This window comes from Periplaneta americana, chromosome 15 (genome assembly GCF_040183065.1).
Source record: "Periplaneta americana isolate PAMFEO1 chromosome 15, P.americana_PAMFEO1_priV1, whole genome shotgun sequence".
NCBI lineage: Eukaryota > Metazoa > Arthropoda > Insecta > Blattodea > Blattidae > Periplaneta > Periplaneta americana.
In genome coordinates this window covers 117,063,539-117,084,102 of record NC_091131.1, presented here as the reverse complement: position 1 = coordinate 117,084,102, position 20,564 = coordinate 117,063,539, and the positions used below count along the sequence as shown (strand labels likewise).

Sequence of the window (20,564 nt, the reverse complement as noted above, 5' to 3'; positions counted from 1 at the left end):
CATGCATGTGGTATGTTTCTAGTACAATTTAAGCTATACTGTATTCCTTTACTGACCGCTCGCCTTATCTCTACTCTGAAACTCTCCCCACTACTCCTATTACTTCCCCTCTTTCACGTCGCTGAGCTGTCAGGACTAAATAATCGGTCTGTACCCTACTTATCAGTGGAGCCCACTTTGTGCACAAGAGCCTGAAGGGACCAACTTATACCTTGTAACAAATAACTATGGAACTGTTCACAGGACATGTCCTTGAAATTATATTTCACCATGATGATACCTCTGACTGTCTCCGTTAACATGCGATTTCGTTCTTTTGTCCATTGAGCAGATATGAGGGAAAATACTCTTTCAACACTTCCATTGTGACTTGGGATAAATAAATAGAATTGACATATTTTTAAGAGTTCTGAGAAAGTTTCAGTGCTCGCAGAACTATTGGAATTGAAGAATTTGCCCCATTGTCCGAATTAACTTGATTGGCATATCTTTGTACAATGCAGAATAAAATTGATAAAATAGCTTAGAATCATAAATAGTGACTTTTTAGAGTGTAAGAATTCAATGTATGTCAATAGGTCATATTTTATGTATTTTTATTTTTTTATGTGCTCCGGCTTCAACCATTGAAAGCAGTTAAATTCTTTCATAGTTTTCACTATTTGTTTAGATATTCTATGCATAATATCGCACATTGTTCAATATTCATATTAATTCTAGTTGAAATGCGAAATGCCGGACATTTCAATTTTTTTTAATGCCTACCAGACAGGATAAAATAATCAAAAAAGAGGACATGTCCTCCTTTTGCTGGACGGATGGTAACCCTATCCTGCCAGGAAGTACTGCTTCCGTTCAAAGAATATTTTATATTATGAATATTATATGGTCGAAGGAGAAATTTCCATTACGCACTAAAGCTATGAGAGCTACTGTGCATCCAAGTGGTTGTGTCTCATCTCAGTTTCTTCCACCTGTGTCTGGTGGCCAATCTGTAAAGACAAGTGACTTAACTGTCTTAGCTATTTCCTGAAAATACTGTATTTGCTATTCGAAATTGGACTTCTATGTACTATTATATAATTATTTAAACAACTTAAAGAAAAGGGCCCCGTTAAGTAAGTAACAGTCACTTGATTTCCCCCATTTGGATGTATGTATGACATTACCATTCAGACTGACAGTATGTTAACTGTAAGACGAAATTGTGACATCAAGGATGATAGGTTTTATGACAAGATACTGAAAGGTCGAAATTTGTTACGTAAAGTAAGATCATCTGGAAAATACTAATGTTATGATCATGGTGAAATGCAGCCCCCTGACTCTTCATCGAGCTGAAGTGTTGTATATGTGTGTTGTGTCAAGATTAGGCTAACCATTCATTCATAGTTCTGACCAATGGCAGGTCTTTCATTGTAAATCCAGCATTCTCCAGTCTTTCCTATTTTCTGTCTTGTAAGTTCAAATTAAAATAATTAACCCTACAATGTCTTTAATTGCAAAGTATGTATGAAATGGAATTTTATTAATATTTCTATTTAATGCTATTCGATCATTTGATCCAGTTTGATGTAGATGCATTATATCAGATTAAACATTTTTAATTACTTTTTCCTTTTAAGAACATAATTCGCCGCTTTTAAGAACATAATTCGTCCGGTTTTTGCCTCAAGGAATTATGGTCAGCTTACCTATATTGTTACTACTGGATGTAGTCTAAAATTCTTAAAATTATATATAATTATTTACTTTAGCAATACCGTTCGTATCCACTATTTCTCTACTTCTTCCTGTGTGATTTCCATCCAATGTCCGAAAGTTAAGTTAGGTTAGGTTAGTTTAGGTTATTTTCGCTCTGAAACCTTCCAACCACATTTTCTCGACTTGCTTTTTGCCAGTGTATAGTATTTGCTGCAATTAAAAACAAAACTGTTTCTATTTACTTTCAATGACAGTTCACAACGTCCACATACCCTGTTATTTATCATGTCGTTCACCACTTGTTTAATTACTTCATAAACGAGAGACAAGTAGCCTACTGTATTGCTGAAGTAAATAATTACCAAATTATAATAAATTATAACACATAACAGAAACTGATGTAAGAGTTACAATATACTGGTAACAGTTTTTATATAATCGACCTTACAACTTTTAAGACAGCTTTATTTTTCTACAGACTGCTGACGACTGCTCGACAATCGAGCAAGGCTTATTGACGGACTGAGCGAGTATGCTGCACCTCTTCCGGTCATGTTGCTGCCACATTGTGTCGGTGCCGATAACAGTAATCATTGCAGTCCTAGTCGTCAATATCACAACAGGTAAAGTTTATTTTAAAACTCGAGAAAACTCGGAATTCTAAAGAAATAGATTGTTATTTTTTTTATAAAAATTAATACATGAATACCTATTTTCCAGAAATAACTTCTACATTGTGATCATAATTTCACACATGCATATTTAACTTTGAATTACAGTGTTCAGATAATGTGTGTATTATTTCTGTTTATCCTAATTCCTCCATTTAATTTCTTTTAGTCTCATTTAACAGATTGAGTTCAATAATAGGGTTGTCTCTTTTGTAATTTCTGATTCCCGGATACTACTGTTTTGATAGATAAAATTTCAAGAAATGTGATTTAGCAACCGGAACAGACTTATCATTCTGTAACAACCAAAAACTAAAATACCAGTTGTGATGGTAAGCTAAAGTTTACAAATTTTATAGAATTCGAATCTTCCATGTGCTATATCTTAAATAAGAAGTGCAGTAATCTTTCTCTTCTTTTCTTTTAGTAAATATAAACAATATTCCTGCTAGTTCGCTCTCTTTTTCCCTTGCAGTCACAAACACAATATGTGGTTTTTCTTATCGCAAAAGATGAATGTAGATCAGCTGCATGAAATTTGCTCCCAGCTTTTTGACTGTTTTCTGTGGGTTGAACAGCAATTTTTCTTCTGTAAGATTTAGATAGTAGAATATATGCTAAGGGTTGTCTTCCTCCTGATTGCATCTGGGAAAGGTTCTCCTTCATTAATTTTCATATCTTCTATGCATGTGGCCTGCTTTTAATCTGGTTAATAGAGTGTGGAAGTGATATGGCCTCTTCAGGATGATGAGTGAGTTTTGAATTTCTTTAAGTACCGGTATTGTTTTTATCAGGAACCATGCTTCATCATGTTTTAACGTATCTTCAGTCAGTTCTTCCATATGGCAGCCAAGTTTATATGTTTCATATGTTTTTTCATTTCCGAGAATTTCCATATGGGTGGGAATCGATTGTAGGTGAATTAAAGGATTTTTAGGTAGCCTTTTCATTCTTTAATTACTTTCAGTGGCGTGAGATCCTTCATACCATGATAATTTTTTATGATGAAGAGCACTAAAAGATATACATCTGTACATAACTAGTACTTTTACAACATCTCTACATAACTAGTACTTTTACACCTTGTTTCTATGCATATTACATTATAGTATATTCTATTCCATTTTAAAATTTAAATGAATATTTATTGTTTCTTGCACTTTTGCGGCTTAGAAGACCAGTGAATTAAAAATCAAATAGTCGTAAAACTCTGAACAGCTCTGAGAATAGTTGACTTTACATTGAATTTCTGCTTTCACATCAACTCCTACAACGTTTGGTAAAGTCATTGCTTAGAGAGTCTGATAACACAAACTGAAATATTTTGCACACAAATTAGACGAAGATTTCTCTTCACACTTCTGAAATGAAAGAGTCCACATTGTTTCACAGAGGATGTTTGGAATTCCGGACTATCCTAGTGAAATCCAGATATGTGGTAACCATATTCAGTAATTATGTTCCCTTAAAGGCTGCATTAATTAATTAAATCAAGAGAACACTTTTCCTACACATTACTCATGCTTTTCGAAATAATGTGACATCAGGCTTCTAGTTGTATCCTGCTGTATTTGAAAATTATGGTACAATATTGATGAAATGCTTGAATACTGTAAACATCCTGATATTACTTGGTTTGATGCAATATAACATAAAGTATTATAAAATAGGCCTATCAGCAAATTAAGTAAGATTTCCTAAAATAAATACTCATAATGAACCAGTAGCTAATCATTTGATTCTTGTTAGGTATGATACTATTTGGTAATCTTAATTAAATTAACTATGAACTTCCCACAACCCTTCATATAATTAAAGTTCTATAGCTTAGTAAATGGTGTATAAGACCGTCCATTGGTAAATAGGGTGGGGAATTCCATATGAATGTCCATTATTGTAGTACAGCATATATATTTCAGAATAGACACTAATCTAGTTAAATTGTGACTTGAATTATACTGATCTGTATATTGCAAATGCTTTATTAATAAAAAATAGAAAGATTACTCAAGAACTAATAGAATTCAACATTTACTCATTATTTTAAACCTATTTATTGTGGCTTCATTGTCAGCTACAATTTTATAGGTCACTTTTGCTTTAAAGTACCAGTAGCATATTTACTCACATATGAACTTCTAAGGGGAGTGCCAATGTGATGTTATGGACGATTCCATTGTAAGAACTTTTTCAGCACAAAAATTTTTATTGATCAGATATAAAGCCCGTAATATGTACCAGCATATTAGAATATTATGGACAATTACTGATATAAATTGTGTCAGAGGCAACAGGATTACACCGAAAAAATCTTCCACAATAATTCACCATATGCATACGCTTGGATTTAAATTTAAAAAACTGATGCAGTAACCATTCAGTGAACTGTGTACTGTAGGCTTTTGCTTCATGCAGCAAAATAAATTACTGTAAGTGAATTCTCTCTGCAAAGAATCCTGCTCATTGTGAATCACTATACTGTTCCAAATATTTATGTTGGTTGATTTTATAGGTAGTCCAGTACCAGCATCATCAGAATGGACATCAGATTACGAAGACAGATGGGACGTAACAGGAGGAAAGGCAGGTTGGTATGGTGTGCTCAGCAATGATTCTGTTCCTGTTGTGCTGCGGCCACAGAACCATAGCCATGATCTGCCACCCACTCCTAGTCCAGAGCAGCTCAAGGAAATGGAAGAGGAGACCAATCGGCAATTTGAACTTCTGAAAGTGAGACATATTATAAGTAAATGCCATTAATAGATTTCGTAAATACTTGGTGAGCCAATGAAACGGGTGATTTTAAAACTTTAATAATTGAGCCGTTCAGAGCAGAAGAATGGGTAATGAGGATTAAAGTAAACATTCTGTAAAATACAGCGCAAAGTAGCAGTTGATATTCAATTTATTTAAACTATTAGTAGTCAGTGGATAATATGAAGGACATATTAATTGCTACTTTGCGCTATTTTACAGAATTTTTACTTTAAACCTCATTACCCAATTTTTACTTACACCAATTCTGCTCTGAACGGCTCAATTATTGCTTTGATTACTTTGAAACGAAACTTTCACATTTAAAAATAATAGGTTGATAATTATTAATATTGCTTTATTTTATGTTCTTTTACAGATCAACTACAGTCGACTGCTGGATGACCTAGATGGTGAACTAAAAGAGGATCTTAGAAGTGGTAGACATTTGCCGAGAATTGTGGACAAAGCTCTTAGATTGTTCAATTTAAAGCAAGTGGTTCAAGAAGTAGAAACCAGTGTTATGTCCAAAGTTTCTTGTACAGCCTGTAAAGCAGGTAACTATAATTACAATTTTTATTTTATCACAGAAACAGAAAGAGAGTTGGTAGGTAATACTATTTTACATCACATATTCATTTTGTATGAGGTCTCGCCCACCTCATTGAATATTACACGACTACTCTGAAGTGGCCAATATGTATTATTACTATTTAATAGGAGAAAAATTCGTACCGGCACCGGGAATCGAACCCAGGACCTCACAGCTCTGCGCGCTCTTTCCAACTGAGCTATGCCGGGACACGATCTACGGTGATGGCCGAACCCCTCTCGTAATGCTTTTACGGCCTTACTACCTGCATTTGAGACGATACACGTCATATATGCAGGAGCGCATATTTAAATGACTTTATGGCCATATTCAACATCAGTTTGTGACAACTGCTAACAGTTAATACATCACATATTCATTTTGTATGAGGTCTCGCCCACCTCATTGAATATTACACGACTACTCTGAAGTAGCCAATATGTCCCGGCATAGCTCAGTTGGAAAGAGCGCTCAGCGCGCAGAGCTGAGAGGTCCTGGGTTCGATTCCCGGTGCCGGTACGAATTTTTCTCGTATTAAATAGTAATAATACTATTTTACTTAATTTACGTCATATTTCTGGTACTCTGAAGAATGCAAAAGGAAAGTTCAAATACTGGTTAAAAAACTGAGTCAGGCACATAATTTTATTTTGTTTCTGTACATTTACTCAGTTTTTTTTTTTTTTTGCAATAATTTTATAAAGGTGTTTTGATATTAAAACTAAACATGGAGGATGATTTGTAAATTTTTATTTAGGATGAAATCTAACTTCGTTTTTGTCAGTATCATTATTTGTGTGTGCTATTTCCGTTCTGTAGAAACACAAGGTTATCCAGGAAGTAAGCTCCAATGGTCGATAAAGAAAACAAAAACATAAATAAGAAAGAAATATTTATTAGACTATTTACAGAGATTCACTGGCTACTTCTCAACACATAGTTACTGAGGCATTTATCGTACCAGTGCACCAATGTTTGTATGCTCGTGTCATAGGAGTCTGGAGCCATGAAGCCACTGCTGTCTGTACCTCAGCGTCATTGTGGAAATGTTTTCCTGCCAGAAAGCGCTTCATGAGACGGAAGAGATGAAAGTCACTTGGCGCGACGTCGGGGCTATAGGGTGGATGGTCGAAGATCTCCCATCTCCAAACTGAAGCAACAAGTTCCGTGTGCGTTGGCTATATAGGGTCGTGCATTGTCGTGCAAAAGTGTAATGCCTCTTGTCAGCATTCCACGTCCCTTATTTTGGATCATCCTCCTCAGATTTCGCAATGTCTGACAATACCTCTCAGCATTAACGGTCTCCCCTCGCGGTAAAACTCGCACATATGGACACCACGTCGATCCCAGAAGACAGTGCACATGATTTTTTGACAGAGGTTGTCTGCTTGAATTTGGTCCTCACAGGTGAACCACTAAGCCACCAGTGCATGATTGTTGTTTTGTTCTGGTGTGGCATGCAACACCCATGTTTCATCTCCAATGATAACATTGTGGAGAAACTCGTCACCTTTCTCTGCGTACCACTGGAGGAATGTCAATGCTGCAGTCAGACATTTCGTGTTCATCTGTCAGCCGCTTTAGCACTCATCTTGCACATACACTCCGAAAACCAAGTCACCGGGAGATGATTTCGTGCAGCAGTGAGCGAGACATCTGGGAGAACTGACTAGAGAGTTCCGAAATTGTGAAGCACCAGTTCTGCAAAACTGGTTGCCGCACACTTTCCATCAGTTCTGGCGTCACCAGGGATGGTCGGCCACTATGGCGTTCAGTGAATTGCCTGCACCATGATCTGACCATACTGTCGCTCATAATGTCGGATCCATACACATTGCACAATTGGCGGTGGATTTTTGCTGAAGATTGCTTCTGAGCGTGCAGAAATCGGATAACTGCACGAATCTCACAGTTGGCAGAAGACAGTATCAGTGCAGCCATTTTCTCCTAGTGCTATGCAATAACTACTGCCATCACAAGACTGAAACTGTACTGTATTATTCCCACATACCCCCTCTCTACTGCCACACATGCGCATTCCCATCCAACTAGTCATGCGATTTCTGGATGTGATTGGTATTTACTTGCTGGATGAACCTCGTATATTCAATTGTTACACATTTAACACAAATAATTTTTTTGTCCATGAGTCTGAATGTTATGTTTCCAATTCCATATATCCACAAAATGCAAATGAAAATTTAACTTCTCCTAGTTTATTTTCATTATAAAGGATATCGATAAAATTATTCTATCTTTCATATTTTATGATATTTAATTACATACTTAAACAAGTATATGCCCATTTAACAAATGGGAATATAAATAAAACATACAAGCGCGATTTTATCGAAAGTGTATTTTGTTGTGATTACAAAATACTGTATTAAGACGTTATAACATATATAATAATTAATAAACAATGAAAATGAGACAATAATTCTAATGTAAATTTGTTTCAGGTGTGGGGTTGCTTCAGCATTACATCCGTGGAGGTAAAACAAGAGATGACATAGTAAAGATAACATACCACTTCTGTGTCAGTCTGAACATTCAGCATGCACGAGTGTGTGAAGGAATAACCGAATTGTTTGGGGTATGTGGTAAGAACTCTTAATTTATTCTATATTTCAGTAAGAATAATCTGTTGAGATAATTCAAGAACTGGATTTAAAAGGAAAATATAACGTATAAAAATTATAAACAAAAATATACATCTTCAGAGCTGACAAGAGAACTGCTAATGGGCTCATGTTGAAACATCCTCTCAAACTGAGAGCACAGACCTCTATAGCAAATAAATGTAAAAAAAAAAATAGCTGCACATACTAACTGTAAGAGTGTGAAAATTACTTGGAATGTTCCACTGAGAAACAATGGCGTGTACTTGGAGGGAATAGTTGAAGTGTCTTCTTCCATGAATCCGTATTCTATAACATAATGTTGTGCACACAACGTGCTGCATTGGCTGAGTGAACAATGTAGGTAAGACCAGAGGCGACCCAGTTTTTTAATGTTCTTTTATTCTAGATTTAGCTTCTCAACTTTACAGCTAGTTTAGATATATAACTTGTTACTTTCTCATTTAACAAAGTGTATGATGGAAAGTATTGTCTTATCAATTTTATCTAGTCGCTTTAACTGCAAAGTCGATGCACAACTGTCACAGTGCCGTTGTTATATTGGATTGCTGCCATCTTGGCATGTTTGTAAACGTACAGTCAATAGGTATTAATATCTTTCTAAATATTATTTGTAAATTTGTAATGAAAATGTGAACTAACCCAGCATTTACCAGTCGAAGCTAAGGTGTAAATACTGGGTAGGCTGAAAAAATCCGGTGTGGCTTAGTGGATAAAGCGCCAGAACATAAAGCTGGAAACCCAGGTTCAAGTCCTGGTGCCTGAGAGAATTTTTCTCCGTTCTACTGATTCTTCATCATATGAAAAAATCTGCTTACCTTATATATTTTTACATAGATGTTTCTCGACTTTTCTATCAATTTTTTTTTTTTTTGACACAGACCCCATAAGAAAATGATGACCATTCATTTTCACCCCCAAACACAGTACAGGTATAACAATGTAACTTATTTGTCTCAGAGCACCATGTTAGCCAAGGATATTCTATCGATCTCCTATCTTTGTAAGCACATTTTGTTTCATACGTCCAACTTGAAAACAGTTTCTCTTTTAATTCTACAACTATAATGACCTCAATGTTCTCTCAGTATGAGGCATTTTGCACACACTTAATATGTAACACACACATGCATGCACTTTTGATTAAACTAACACTCAACAAAGCAGCGCATTCACAGAACATTAATATAGTTCAATATATTATTGTGAAGGTGAGGCTAACTGTGTTTCATACCTAGATGTAGAGAATCGATACCCCCTCCCCAGTCCCCCCTCAAGATTCTGCCTCAAGGTCGTAGCCATACCTTTAGAGACTTCTGCCACAAGCCTCGCATTGAACTCTCGAACCTGGAATGACTGGCAACAGAGAACTTATATGGAAGGATCAGAGTGAAATCAAGTCTTGCGATACATCATTATTACGAACTTAAAAGCCTACTGTTACTAGGTATAATAACTCAAATTTTTTGCGTAAGCTAAGCCTCAAAAGCCTCTTAAGAGCTTCACCACTGACATTTACAATTAAACACCCTGATCAGTTTGACTGGCCCCGGAATTTGACAAAGAGGAAAATGTCTCTTAAAATATGAAAACATTTTTTTCTTTCGTTCGATTCAAGAAAGGAATTGGCAAAAGGTGACATTTCAAGTGCGGATCTACATTGCTATCGTAACTATAGTAAAATCAAGGGAATTTGAGTCATCTCATTTGAATTCATTATGTCAAACTAACCTTGTCATACAGAGCTATTCATTACGAAACTTGTACTTTTTTTTGTTATATGGAACGGAAAGAAATAATTGTTCATTTTACAGATCATAATTATCATTTTTCCATCAGTACGTAGATAATTTAGGACGCAGATTCAGACTGTTTCAAAGAAAGCATTGAATCTCATAAAATATTTTATTTTTCGTGTTATTCAGAATTATTTATTAATGCGTCTGATAAATAAGTATATGATTTTATTTTATGTAGTGATAGAACTTACTCTTTATTTTGAGCTAATTGTTTTTGATTTCAGGGCGAAGTAGTCTACGTTTTGAAAAGAATAACTCTTGGACCAGAAGAGATATGCAGTTTTGTGATAGGAGATGCATGTGGCGATGTATATAACCCATATCATGAGTGGAAAGTTGTCTTTCCTCCTGTACCGAAACCAGTAGTTACCCCACTAAATGCTCCTGTGGTAAGTAATTATACGATATATATATATATATATATATTTTTTTTTTTTTTTTACTAAATATCCAGACTACAGATTACACACTGTCACTTGTTTGTTGTTTAGTCAACTGTCCGAAGACAGGTCTGAACCTCACAAGTGATACCAAGAAGGCACCACTTATGAGACGACTAGGCCAGGGGATAATGGGGTAGGGTGGCGAGTTTCTTTCCCCCTACTGTCACTCTGTTTGGTATGGATAATATGGAGTAGGAGGTGGAAGATGTAACAAGTCCACATGCATTTAAGTAATTTGTATGAACTCATTGCACTACCTCCAATTTTCTATGTAGACGAGAAATGGCGACACATTTTACCTTGAGCCCTTTATCAGAATTATGATCCTTTCACGTGTCGTAAACTTACAACACATGTCTCTCAGCTTTGCTTGAAAGATTTTATATCCCAATAAAATTCATTTTCCTAGATCGGGTTAAAACCCACGAACCTCAAATTCAATGGTTAGCATGGTAACCGTTATGAGTAGATCACTGAGGATGACTCTTGTCTTGTTTATTGTAATGAGTTTCATATGGATGTTTGAACGTATTAATATATACAGTGGAACTCCGTCTATCTGGCTGAAATGAGACCAGGAACAATCCGAATGATCAAAAATACAGATAATGTGAGAAAACTCATTAATGACATAAATAAGACATTTTACTTACATGTTATTTACGTCACAATACAGCACTATTAGTTAAATACATTACAAAACAAATTGTCTACATCTATATATATTGAACTGTAACAAATACATACAGTATAAGGTATAAGTTCGATTTCAATAAAATTAGGATACAGCACTGTATATAATTTCAATTACGAACCTTCATAAGGAAGTCTGTTAATTTGTGTGACGTTTGCATACTGTGCTACAGTGAAACGCTTTAATTCATGATATGTAGACAGTGAAACATAGTCTGTTTTTCATAGACAAGCGTAATAAAGTTGTTAATAAATTTTACAGAATCAGTTTGGATAAATCAGATTAATACAGATTAACGGAATTCCACTATATACTTGTATGTACAGATCAAACCAGTTCCGAGATTTCTAAGCTTTCGGACGTTATTTTAAACAGGTAGATTGGTAGATTATTCAAAATGGGTTTGGGCTGAACTTTTTTTAATTGCTGCTGAAATATTGAAATCATGACGTCTCGAAAGTTCGTTTTTTTTTTTCTGTCGTATTATTTATTTTGTTACTTGAAGACTAAGTAGATCCAACCTACGAAATGTCATAGTAATGAGAAAGGCTGAACCTAAATCTTTAATCATTAAGATTGTTTTCATGATACATGTATAGTAACAGTGTAATACAAATCATCAACCGAAAAGGCTCTCCTATCTTCTGCTCCCCTCGTCCCTCTCCTTTTCTCTCCTCTCCCCTCCTCTGCTCTCCTTTTGCCTCTGTTATTACTCAGATGAATATTGTATGCTCTAAGTTTTGTGTAAAAGTGTTTATTTTAAAGATAAGTAACTTTAATTTAAGAGTTTAAAATGTGTTTGCAAAGAGGAAGATGTGTTTCAGCATGGAGCACCAACGTTCAAAGTGCTTCATCTGTCCGACACACATTTCGACCCATACTACCAAGAAGGTACAAATGCAGACTGTGGGGAGCCACTTTGTTGCCGGCTAACAAATGGACCAGCACTTAATTCTCAATCAGCCGCTGGACGGTGGGGAGATTACCGCAAGTGCGATACACCCAAACAGACTGTGGACCACATGCTTCAGCATATCTCCAGCACACATCCAGTAAGAAACAAATTCTTCTTTCGCAATATGTATTTTTTTCCTTCCTGCCTTTAACGTAACCTACTAAAGAGTGTTACAGCAAGAATGCGGGATTTAATAATGTGAATAAATGCAACAAAAACAGATAACAGAACAGATAATAGAGCCGTCAACCTAAGAACAACAGCAATTATCATTATCTCAGCACTGTTATCTATTTTTGTTGCATTTATTCACATTATTAAATTCGGCATTCTTGTTGGAACACTCTTTATAATAGGATATCCACTTCAATTTGCAAAAAAAAAAAAAAAAAAAAAAAAAAATATCTCTGACTTTTCCCTGACCAACCAGTGACCTGAGACCTGAATGAAGAATGTTAAGCTCTCTGTTCTGGATGATGTTTTTTCCAGAAAAAAAAGAAAGCAAGGAAACCTAGTGATCACCATCCCCATAGCTGACTTAGCTCTCGCCACTTTCTGGCTTTTATTTTTCTTTTTAATTTGTTTTTATATTTATTTTACAACGTCATGTAAAACAATTTTTTTTTTTTATTAAAAATCAACACAGCAAAAGTTGAATAGCTGCCAAGAATAACACTGTAAGTAACTTTTTTCAGGAAAGTTTTAAATTGATAGAAAATAAGTGAGACTATGGAATCCCAAAAGTTGGCTCCAATTTTAGGAGTACCGATAGTCATCACTGAAGACATTAGAAATAAGATAATTGCAAAATATACACTACTTAGCCATAATGTTATTGTTTCTCAAACTTTAATAAAGAAAATTTGAAACAAATTTTAAAATATTACATAACTGAAGCAGAAGTACGAATGCATTCATGCAGTCAAAGTGGCTATATGAATTCATTTGCATCTTGCCCGAAAAAAAATGCAAACATAAAAACTGAGGAATCCGGTGCATCAAGGTTCAGATAGTTCATACAGACAAGCAAAATTAAACAAAAACAAAGTCCCTGGAAACTCTACAACAGTATGGCCAGACTAGAAGACAATACAAACTATTGGTAAAAGGGAAGAAAGCAGCACACGTGGAGAAAAAAGGCAATATACTTGTAGAGGAAGAAGTGAAGAGTCCATATGTAGCCCTAAAATCCAGAAACCCGAAATTCTCACAGGAAATATCTATGATTGCTTGGGAGGAACACTTCCAGAAAATATTTAACAATAGTCATACTGACAGAGCATATCGCACAACCATAATAATAGAAGCACTGGATTTCCCAAAAATTACAGAAGAAAAAGCCACTGCAGCAATATTGATTTTAAAATACAAAATAGTCGCAGGTCCAGATGTAATCTTTAACGAGAATATAAAAGACTCACTACCAATCTTGAGGAAAACATGGGCAATGCTATTCAATAAGTGCCTGGAGACAAGCAAATTGCCTGAACTATGGAGGACATTGAGAATTAAGTGCTCTACAAAGGGAATGGAGATACAACACTACCAGACACTTACAGGAGCATCGCTCTAGAGAATGCAGCTTTCAAGGCAAGGCAGCTTTGACCAAAATCATTACACAAAGACTCTCGGAACTTGCAAGAAATAGTCCCCAAAGAGCAATTTGGTTTCAGGAAAGGAAGATCGACGCTCCAGGCTGTCACAAACTATTAAACGTAATAGAGGAAGCCCTACGTCATCACAAGGGGAAACTATACGTAGTTTTTATAGACTATAGAAAGGCCTTCGATTTACTAGATAGACATATTAGTTGCAAAGTGGAAACCAAGTTTGGTCTGAACTATCTCATCAACAGAATAAGGAATATGTTAGAGTATAATGTGGTGAAGATAAGTGACAATGTAACAACTTCAAGGCCCATCACGCAAACAAATGGTGTGTTGCAAGTAGATCCCATCAGCCCCCTACTCTGCAACCTAATGACAGCGGACGTGATAGAAGCAGTTTGCAGACGTATGTATGTATGTATGCGGTCGACATGGGCATAACAGCAATAAGAGTGGAGGACTTACAGTCGTGCTCTATAGATTGAATGACTGGGCACAAAACAACGGACTGCATATAAACATAGAAAAGACTAAGGTTATGGCATTTTGCAAAGGAGATAGGATATCGAGGAATGATACAATATAGCATAACCAAAAGCCAAGGAGTAGTCAACTCGTTCAGATACCTCGAAGTGACCTTCCAAACATCAGGAACCTGTTTTACTCTACATATAAAGGAGAAGACAGTAGCAACGATAAGGGCAATAAGCGACATAAAGCATATAAAACTACTGTCTCTGGAAACACTGATGAAGCTATTCCGGGCAAAGATAGTCCCAGTACTGACGTATGGGGCAACACCTGAAGAAGGATCTAGAGCTGTTGGAAAATGTTAAAGCTACCTTCCTGAAAAGAGCTTTGGGAACATCAAAATATGCGTCATCGAGGCTCATATATAATCCGTGGCACTACAGCCCGTGAAGGGCCTAGACCAACCAGGCAGCTGCTGGCCTCCCGCCCACATGCTGAAGCAGAGGTGGACTAGAATGGAGGTATCGTGTGGTTAGCATGATGATCCCCCCAGCCGTTATAGCTGGCATTCGCAACCTGATTTCACTGCCTATTGTAGCTCCCCAAGTGCATCACAATGCTGGGTGAGCACCAGTCCCATACACTGGCCGAAATTTCATGAGAAAATTTCTTCCCCCATGAGGACTCGAACCAGTGCACATTCCATAACGTGAGTCCTAGGCAGGATGCCTTAGACCACGACACCATGGCGTGGGACATATATATATATATATATATATATACTTGCAAGGGAAACCTTGAGAGAGGACCTCAGAATGTACTACTACCTGCTGCCATCTACCAGGGATTACGAACAGCTACTCATGAAAAGAGAAGAGAAAAGACGCCAGATTTCGGACGAATTCTACAATACCGGTGCCATGATCGACAGAAACTGAATGGGACCAAACCAACTGTTGCGACATGTGGTAACGAGACTAGCAATTCATGGCTACTACCATAAAGTGTGCATTAGATCAGGCTTCCATACTGCTGACGGAGATTGCGTGTGCAACTATATGGTGAAATATGTTGGCAGTATCGCATACTAACGTGTAAAAGGGCAGAGAAATTAATAACTGAAATAGGAACAATAGATATTTCTTAGTAACTCTAACATTGCACATTCGTGCGCATTCTCTCTTATTATTATTATAAAATTTCCCCCTCAAGTTTCATCACTGGAGAATTTCCCTGATTTTTCAAGAATTATAACATACTATATCTATGACTTTTCATAACCAAATTTAACTTCCCTAACTACCACTGACTTTCCAGAATGTGGACACCCTAAATAACTGTTCCTAGTATATTCGTTTCTTGCAATTTTGGACATTTGCCTCTGTGATTTTTTTCTCACACATACATTTCATTGCATTAAGTTCAAATATTTCGTAATAAAAACAAATGTTATTTTCATTGGAGATATGAAGTATCCTTGCAAAAACGTGATTAAATAATTCAAACGTTTCTTAATTAACAAGCATTTGAGTGGATTATAGGCTAGTATTAGGTTCATATCTTTAAAAGCAACCTAGTGATGACGATGATGATGGTGGTAATATCGATGACAAGGTTGATGATGAGGTAACTGAAATGACATGGATGACGATGACAGTGGTGGTGACTGTGACTATGATGACGAGGGTGGGGATGGTGTCCAGAGGATAGCAGTGATAATTATTATTACGACGATAATAATAATAATAATTATTATTATTATTATTATTATTATTATTATTATTATTATTGTCCCATGCCGTGGCATCGTGGTCTAAGGCATCCTGTGGCTAGGACTCGCATTACGGAATGCACACTGGTTCGAGTCCTCATGGGGGAAGAAATTTTCTCATGAAATTTCGGCCAGTGTATGGGATTGGTGCCCACCCAGCATCGTGATGCACTTGGGGAGCTATGATAGGTAGCAAAATCCAGTTGCGAAAGACAGCTATAATGGCTGGGAGGATCATTATGCTAACCACACGATACCGCCATTCTAGTTGGATGATCGTCCACCTCTGCTTCACATGTGGGCGTGAGACCAGCAGCCGGCTGGTCGGTCTAGGCCCTTCACTGGCTGTAGCGCCACAGATAATAATAATAATAATAATAATAATAATAATAATAATAATAATAATAATACGAGGTTGATATTCATGCCGATGACGATGAGGACGAGACAATGATAATGATGGCGGCAATACCAATAATGAATGACTCTTAGAAGGAGGAAGTGGTCCTTTGCCAGTCTTTATGTGATGTAGATTGCGAATATGAAACTACCAAAATTAGACTTCAGGCTGGAATCAGTAAAATATTTAGAAATACACAACTTTCTCGTTAATATAGTTAATAGTTATGGACTTTGCAGAACCTCGAGCTGCCTGTAATCACTGTTTCAGTAGGTTATTAATATCTCCTCTTGCTTAAATTGTAATGAATTCGCCGGAATTCATTATTATTTTTATTTTATTACTTCCTCAAATTTTGAAGTTGCCCATAGGCAAAGCATACCAGATAATAATAAATTTATATAATGCATTAAATACAATGTTGAGGAAAATTCGTTATTTGTCAAGATTGCTTTTTATTTCTCAGTGTTGTTACAATGTGACATCTGTGTTCATCACAGTATGTACAGTACCAGTACATGCAGTACAAGAATTTTGTTTCCAATTTTAGTTTTTGCAAATCAAAGTCAAAAGACTTAAGTCAAAAGACAAAGCAATAGCATTTGTGGAGGTGTATCAAATTCTACAATTTGGAATTCCTCGTTAGAGCAAAATTGTCAAATGCTTTTGCTTTGTCTTTTGGCTTACGCCTTTAGACTTTGCTTTTGCAATATTTCTGACAAGATTACCGTTCCACGACTTCTTCATCGTGCTGATGAGAACTGAATAGTTCGAAACCGGAGATTCGCAAACTGCGTCAAAGAATATCATCCCATTTTGTGTATCACAGGCCAAAGCCTTTGGAAGATCCAAAGACTGCAAAGGATAATACCAAATGCAATCAAAGGATCAAACATCTTTGGCAAAGATCTGTGAAAACACAAACTTGTATTTTCGAGAGTGTAAACTGTAGTTATTGTTTTGCATTTTCTCTGTTTCGGCTTCAATTCGCCTCTTCAGCTAGAGAAGTGTGATGACAAAAATTCTGTCGATCACTACTCTAGGGCAGAGTGGAGAAGGAAAGACCTCTAACGAGGAATTCTAAATTGTAGAATTCCAATTTTAATGAATTTCTAGCACTAACTCAACCAAAATATACTCTTTCACAGCTTCTTTCATATTCTCTCTCTCAACTTCATTTCGTTTTATTACAGGATATTGACTATATTCTGTGGACTGGCGATCTTCCTCCTCATGATGTTTGGAATCAAACAAGGGAAGAGAATCTAGGCGTACTGAAAGAAACAGTAGCTCAATTAACAAAAACATTTCCGGGAATTCCAATATTCCCTGCTCTTGGAAATCACGAAAGTGCACCAGTAAACAGGTATTTTGAACAATATTTTATAGAACAGAAACTATACATAATCGAAGTTTATAATCATTTTTTGATAGGATGTTTTTTGTTGTTTCTGAACTTGTACTTTTTTAGTTAGTATTTCACATTTTGCAATAGTAACTGTAAAAATATGTAAATAATGCGTAGGTACATTTTTTTTTTATCTTACGAATCAGGGTTGTCAAGAAAACAAAGTAGGAAAGGGCGATGATATGTATGTAACTCTTAAAATTTATCAATTTTTTCTACAGATTTTCTCCTAAGTAATTTTAGCCATTATCATGTTTTCTCTTCTACTATAGTGCTACAGCCCGAAGTTGAGCTTTGACCTCTTGCGACCTCTTTCTCCACTCACTTGCCACATGCCTCCATGCAGTACCGGTAATCCCCAGAAGACTCCTTGCATTTCCTGTCATCGAGTCTATGCATCTGTCCTTTTGGTCTTACTCTCGGCCATGTCCCATATATTCTACCTTCTCATGTTTTATTAGATATCCTCTGATTTTCCATCTTGTATATATGGCCTGCCCACTCCAGTCTTCTGAGCTTTAACAAATGTAACTGCATCATTGCCTTTATACAATTTGTACAGCTTATGGTTGTAACAAATTCACCAAAGCCATTTTTTTCATAACTAAGTCTCACTTATATAACAGAGTACACTCCTGATAATAGATTTGTATATTTTAATTTTTTTTTTTCCTGTGCACGCAGTTAGATCTGATTATTTAGAGTAAGACAAAGTATGTGTTATTTGCTGCTGAGATTCTCATTTTGTACCTCCATCATTGTTACTATTCAGAACTGAGCCCAGGTATTTAAAGTAAACTCATCTAATAATTATCATGTTTTAGGCTGAGCAAAATTTTAAAATTGAATGTTGGAGAAGAGAATATGTTTTAATTGCAATGATACAAATGCATATTTTACGGCATAGAAAACTTGTATTTGTTGATCAAGTTACCATGTTTTTATATCATATTTTAAAATTGGATGTTCGTAACACAGTATTGAAAGTTTTATAACATAAATATTTGTATATGTTAAGTAAAAATGTGTTAGGATTACCAAACGTCCCTTCTTTTCCTGACATGTTCTCTTTTTCGGTGTATGGAAAACCCCTATAACAAATATTAAATTTTCACTTTTTCTTTAATGTTAAATATATGAAAGGGTAATGTTTGTTGTGTTGTTTAGTCAACTGTCCGAAGACAGGTCTGATCCTCACAAGTGATACCAATAAAGCACCACTTATGAGGCAATTAAGCCAGGAGATGAAGTAGTGTTGCCAGTTCCTTTCCCCCTCTATTGCATATATCGCCAAATAGCTACATATTACACTAATCAGACTTACTCTGAAATTCACAAACGAATTATCTTAATTGCAACAGGAAACCTCCAGATATGTTTTGGTTTCGTCATCATTTACACAGCTATTATTATCATATAAACAGTTTCAATTTCAAAGTTTTGCGCCAACAATAACTACCAGTATGTTTTCGTTAACAATAAATAAAAGTCTCAGTGAGTTTTATATATAGAATTCTACTAACCGTAAAATGGTTCAAAACTGGACGTACAGTACGTACTGTTACATAGCCTGTGTGACGACAACAGTGTCCTATTTTGTAAAATGTATGATATGGTAACTGTAAAATGTTTTTCTTCCCTGTGGAATTTTTTCTTTTAAAAATTATCAAGTTTTGTATTTAGACAATTTTTAAAATCTGTATCTTGACAAGAGTTTTGAATTGCATGAACAAAATCTAAATATGTTTTATTTGTGTTCGCGGAAATGTTTACTATGAATTTTGTTCAGTGTCTTTTACAGCTTACCAGATTTTCAATTTAGCAACATTTAAAAATTGATTGCTAGCAAGATACTTTTGAAGTACATTGATATAAACATAGGCTTTAGTGACTTAAAGAAGTTTTTGTTTGTGTTCAGTTTTCCTCCACCCTTCATTCAGAACGACTTCGCTATTTCATGGTTGTACAATGAAGTGGATAATCAATGGAGACAATGGTTGCCATCTTCTGTGTCACATACTGTTCGTCGTGGAGCTTTCTACAGTGTCCTAGTGCGGCCGGGCTTCAGGATAATCTCCCTCAATATGAACTACTGTAACAACAAGAACTGGTAACTCTATTTTCATATAACTCGAATTCAGTATTACTACTACTACTACTACTACTACTAATAGACCACCACCACTGCCACCGCCACCGCCACCGCCACCGCCGCCAACACCACCACCACCACCACCACTACCAACACCACGACTACTATTGTTATTATTGTTGATTGTGTGGTGAAAGCAACAGAAAACTACCATGTCTATCATCTATTTCTTTAGTCTCATAGCTATTTGATCGTCAATGATCGTTCTTGTCTTGCACCTAAAGAAGAAGAATATTATAAAAAAATTTTGGAATTTAGTAAGGTAACATTATAGTACTATAATAAAAATCTGCCTCAACACTATTTTATTCACCAGAAATTCCAGTTCAACTTGCCAAGATTTGAACCAAGCCCCTATGGTAACATGAAGTCTTTAAGCTTCTTCTGCCCACTGTAATTGACTTTTCTAATTTATTGTTTTCTAAAGAACATCCTTACGAAGTCAATATGTTGGACTTCGAGCTATTACATTGTTTTTTTTTTTAAAGTGACTTGCATTTT

At 35.9% G+C, this 20,564-nt stretch overlaps 1 protein-coding gene across 5 annotated transcripts in view; it reads left to right on the top strand.

Annotated features, from left to right (window-relative positions):
* The window catches only part of LOC138715285 (sphingomyelin phosphodiesterase-like), a 375,698-nt gene that overhangs the window by 343,596 nt on the left and 11,538 nt on the right, over positions 1 to 20,564 (top strand). For all 5 annotated transcript variants that reach the window (XM_069848039.1, XM_069848038.1, XM_069848037.1 and 2 more), the window contains 8 exons: positions 2,183 to 2,327; positions 4,888 to 5,105; positions 5,509 to 5,686; positions 8,184 to 8,317; positions 10,387 to 10,551; positions 12,124 to 12,351; positions 17,697 to 17,869; positions 19,830 to 20,021. In XM_069848039.1, the coding sequence (XP_069704140.1) occupies positions 2,237 to 2,327; positions 4,888 to 5,105; positions 5,509 to 5,686; positions 8,184 to 8,317; positions 10,387 to 10,551; positions 12,124 to 12,351; positions 17,697 to 17,869; positions 19,830 to 20,021 (1,379 nt within the window). In that variant the 5' untranslated portion in view covers positions 2,183 to 2,236. The remainder of the gene's footprint in view (positions 1 to 2,182; positions 2,328 to 4,887; positions 5,106 to 5,508; positions 5,687 to 8,183; positions 8,318 to 10,386; positions 10,552 to 12,123; positions 12,352 to 17,696; positions 17,870 to 19,829; positions 20,022 to 20,564) is intronic.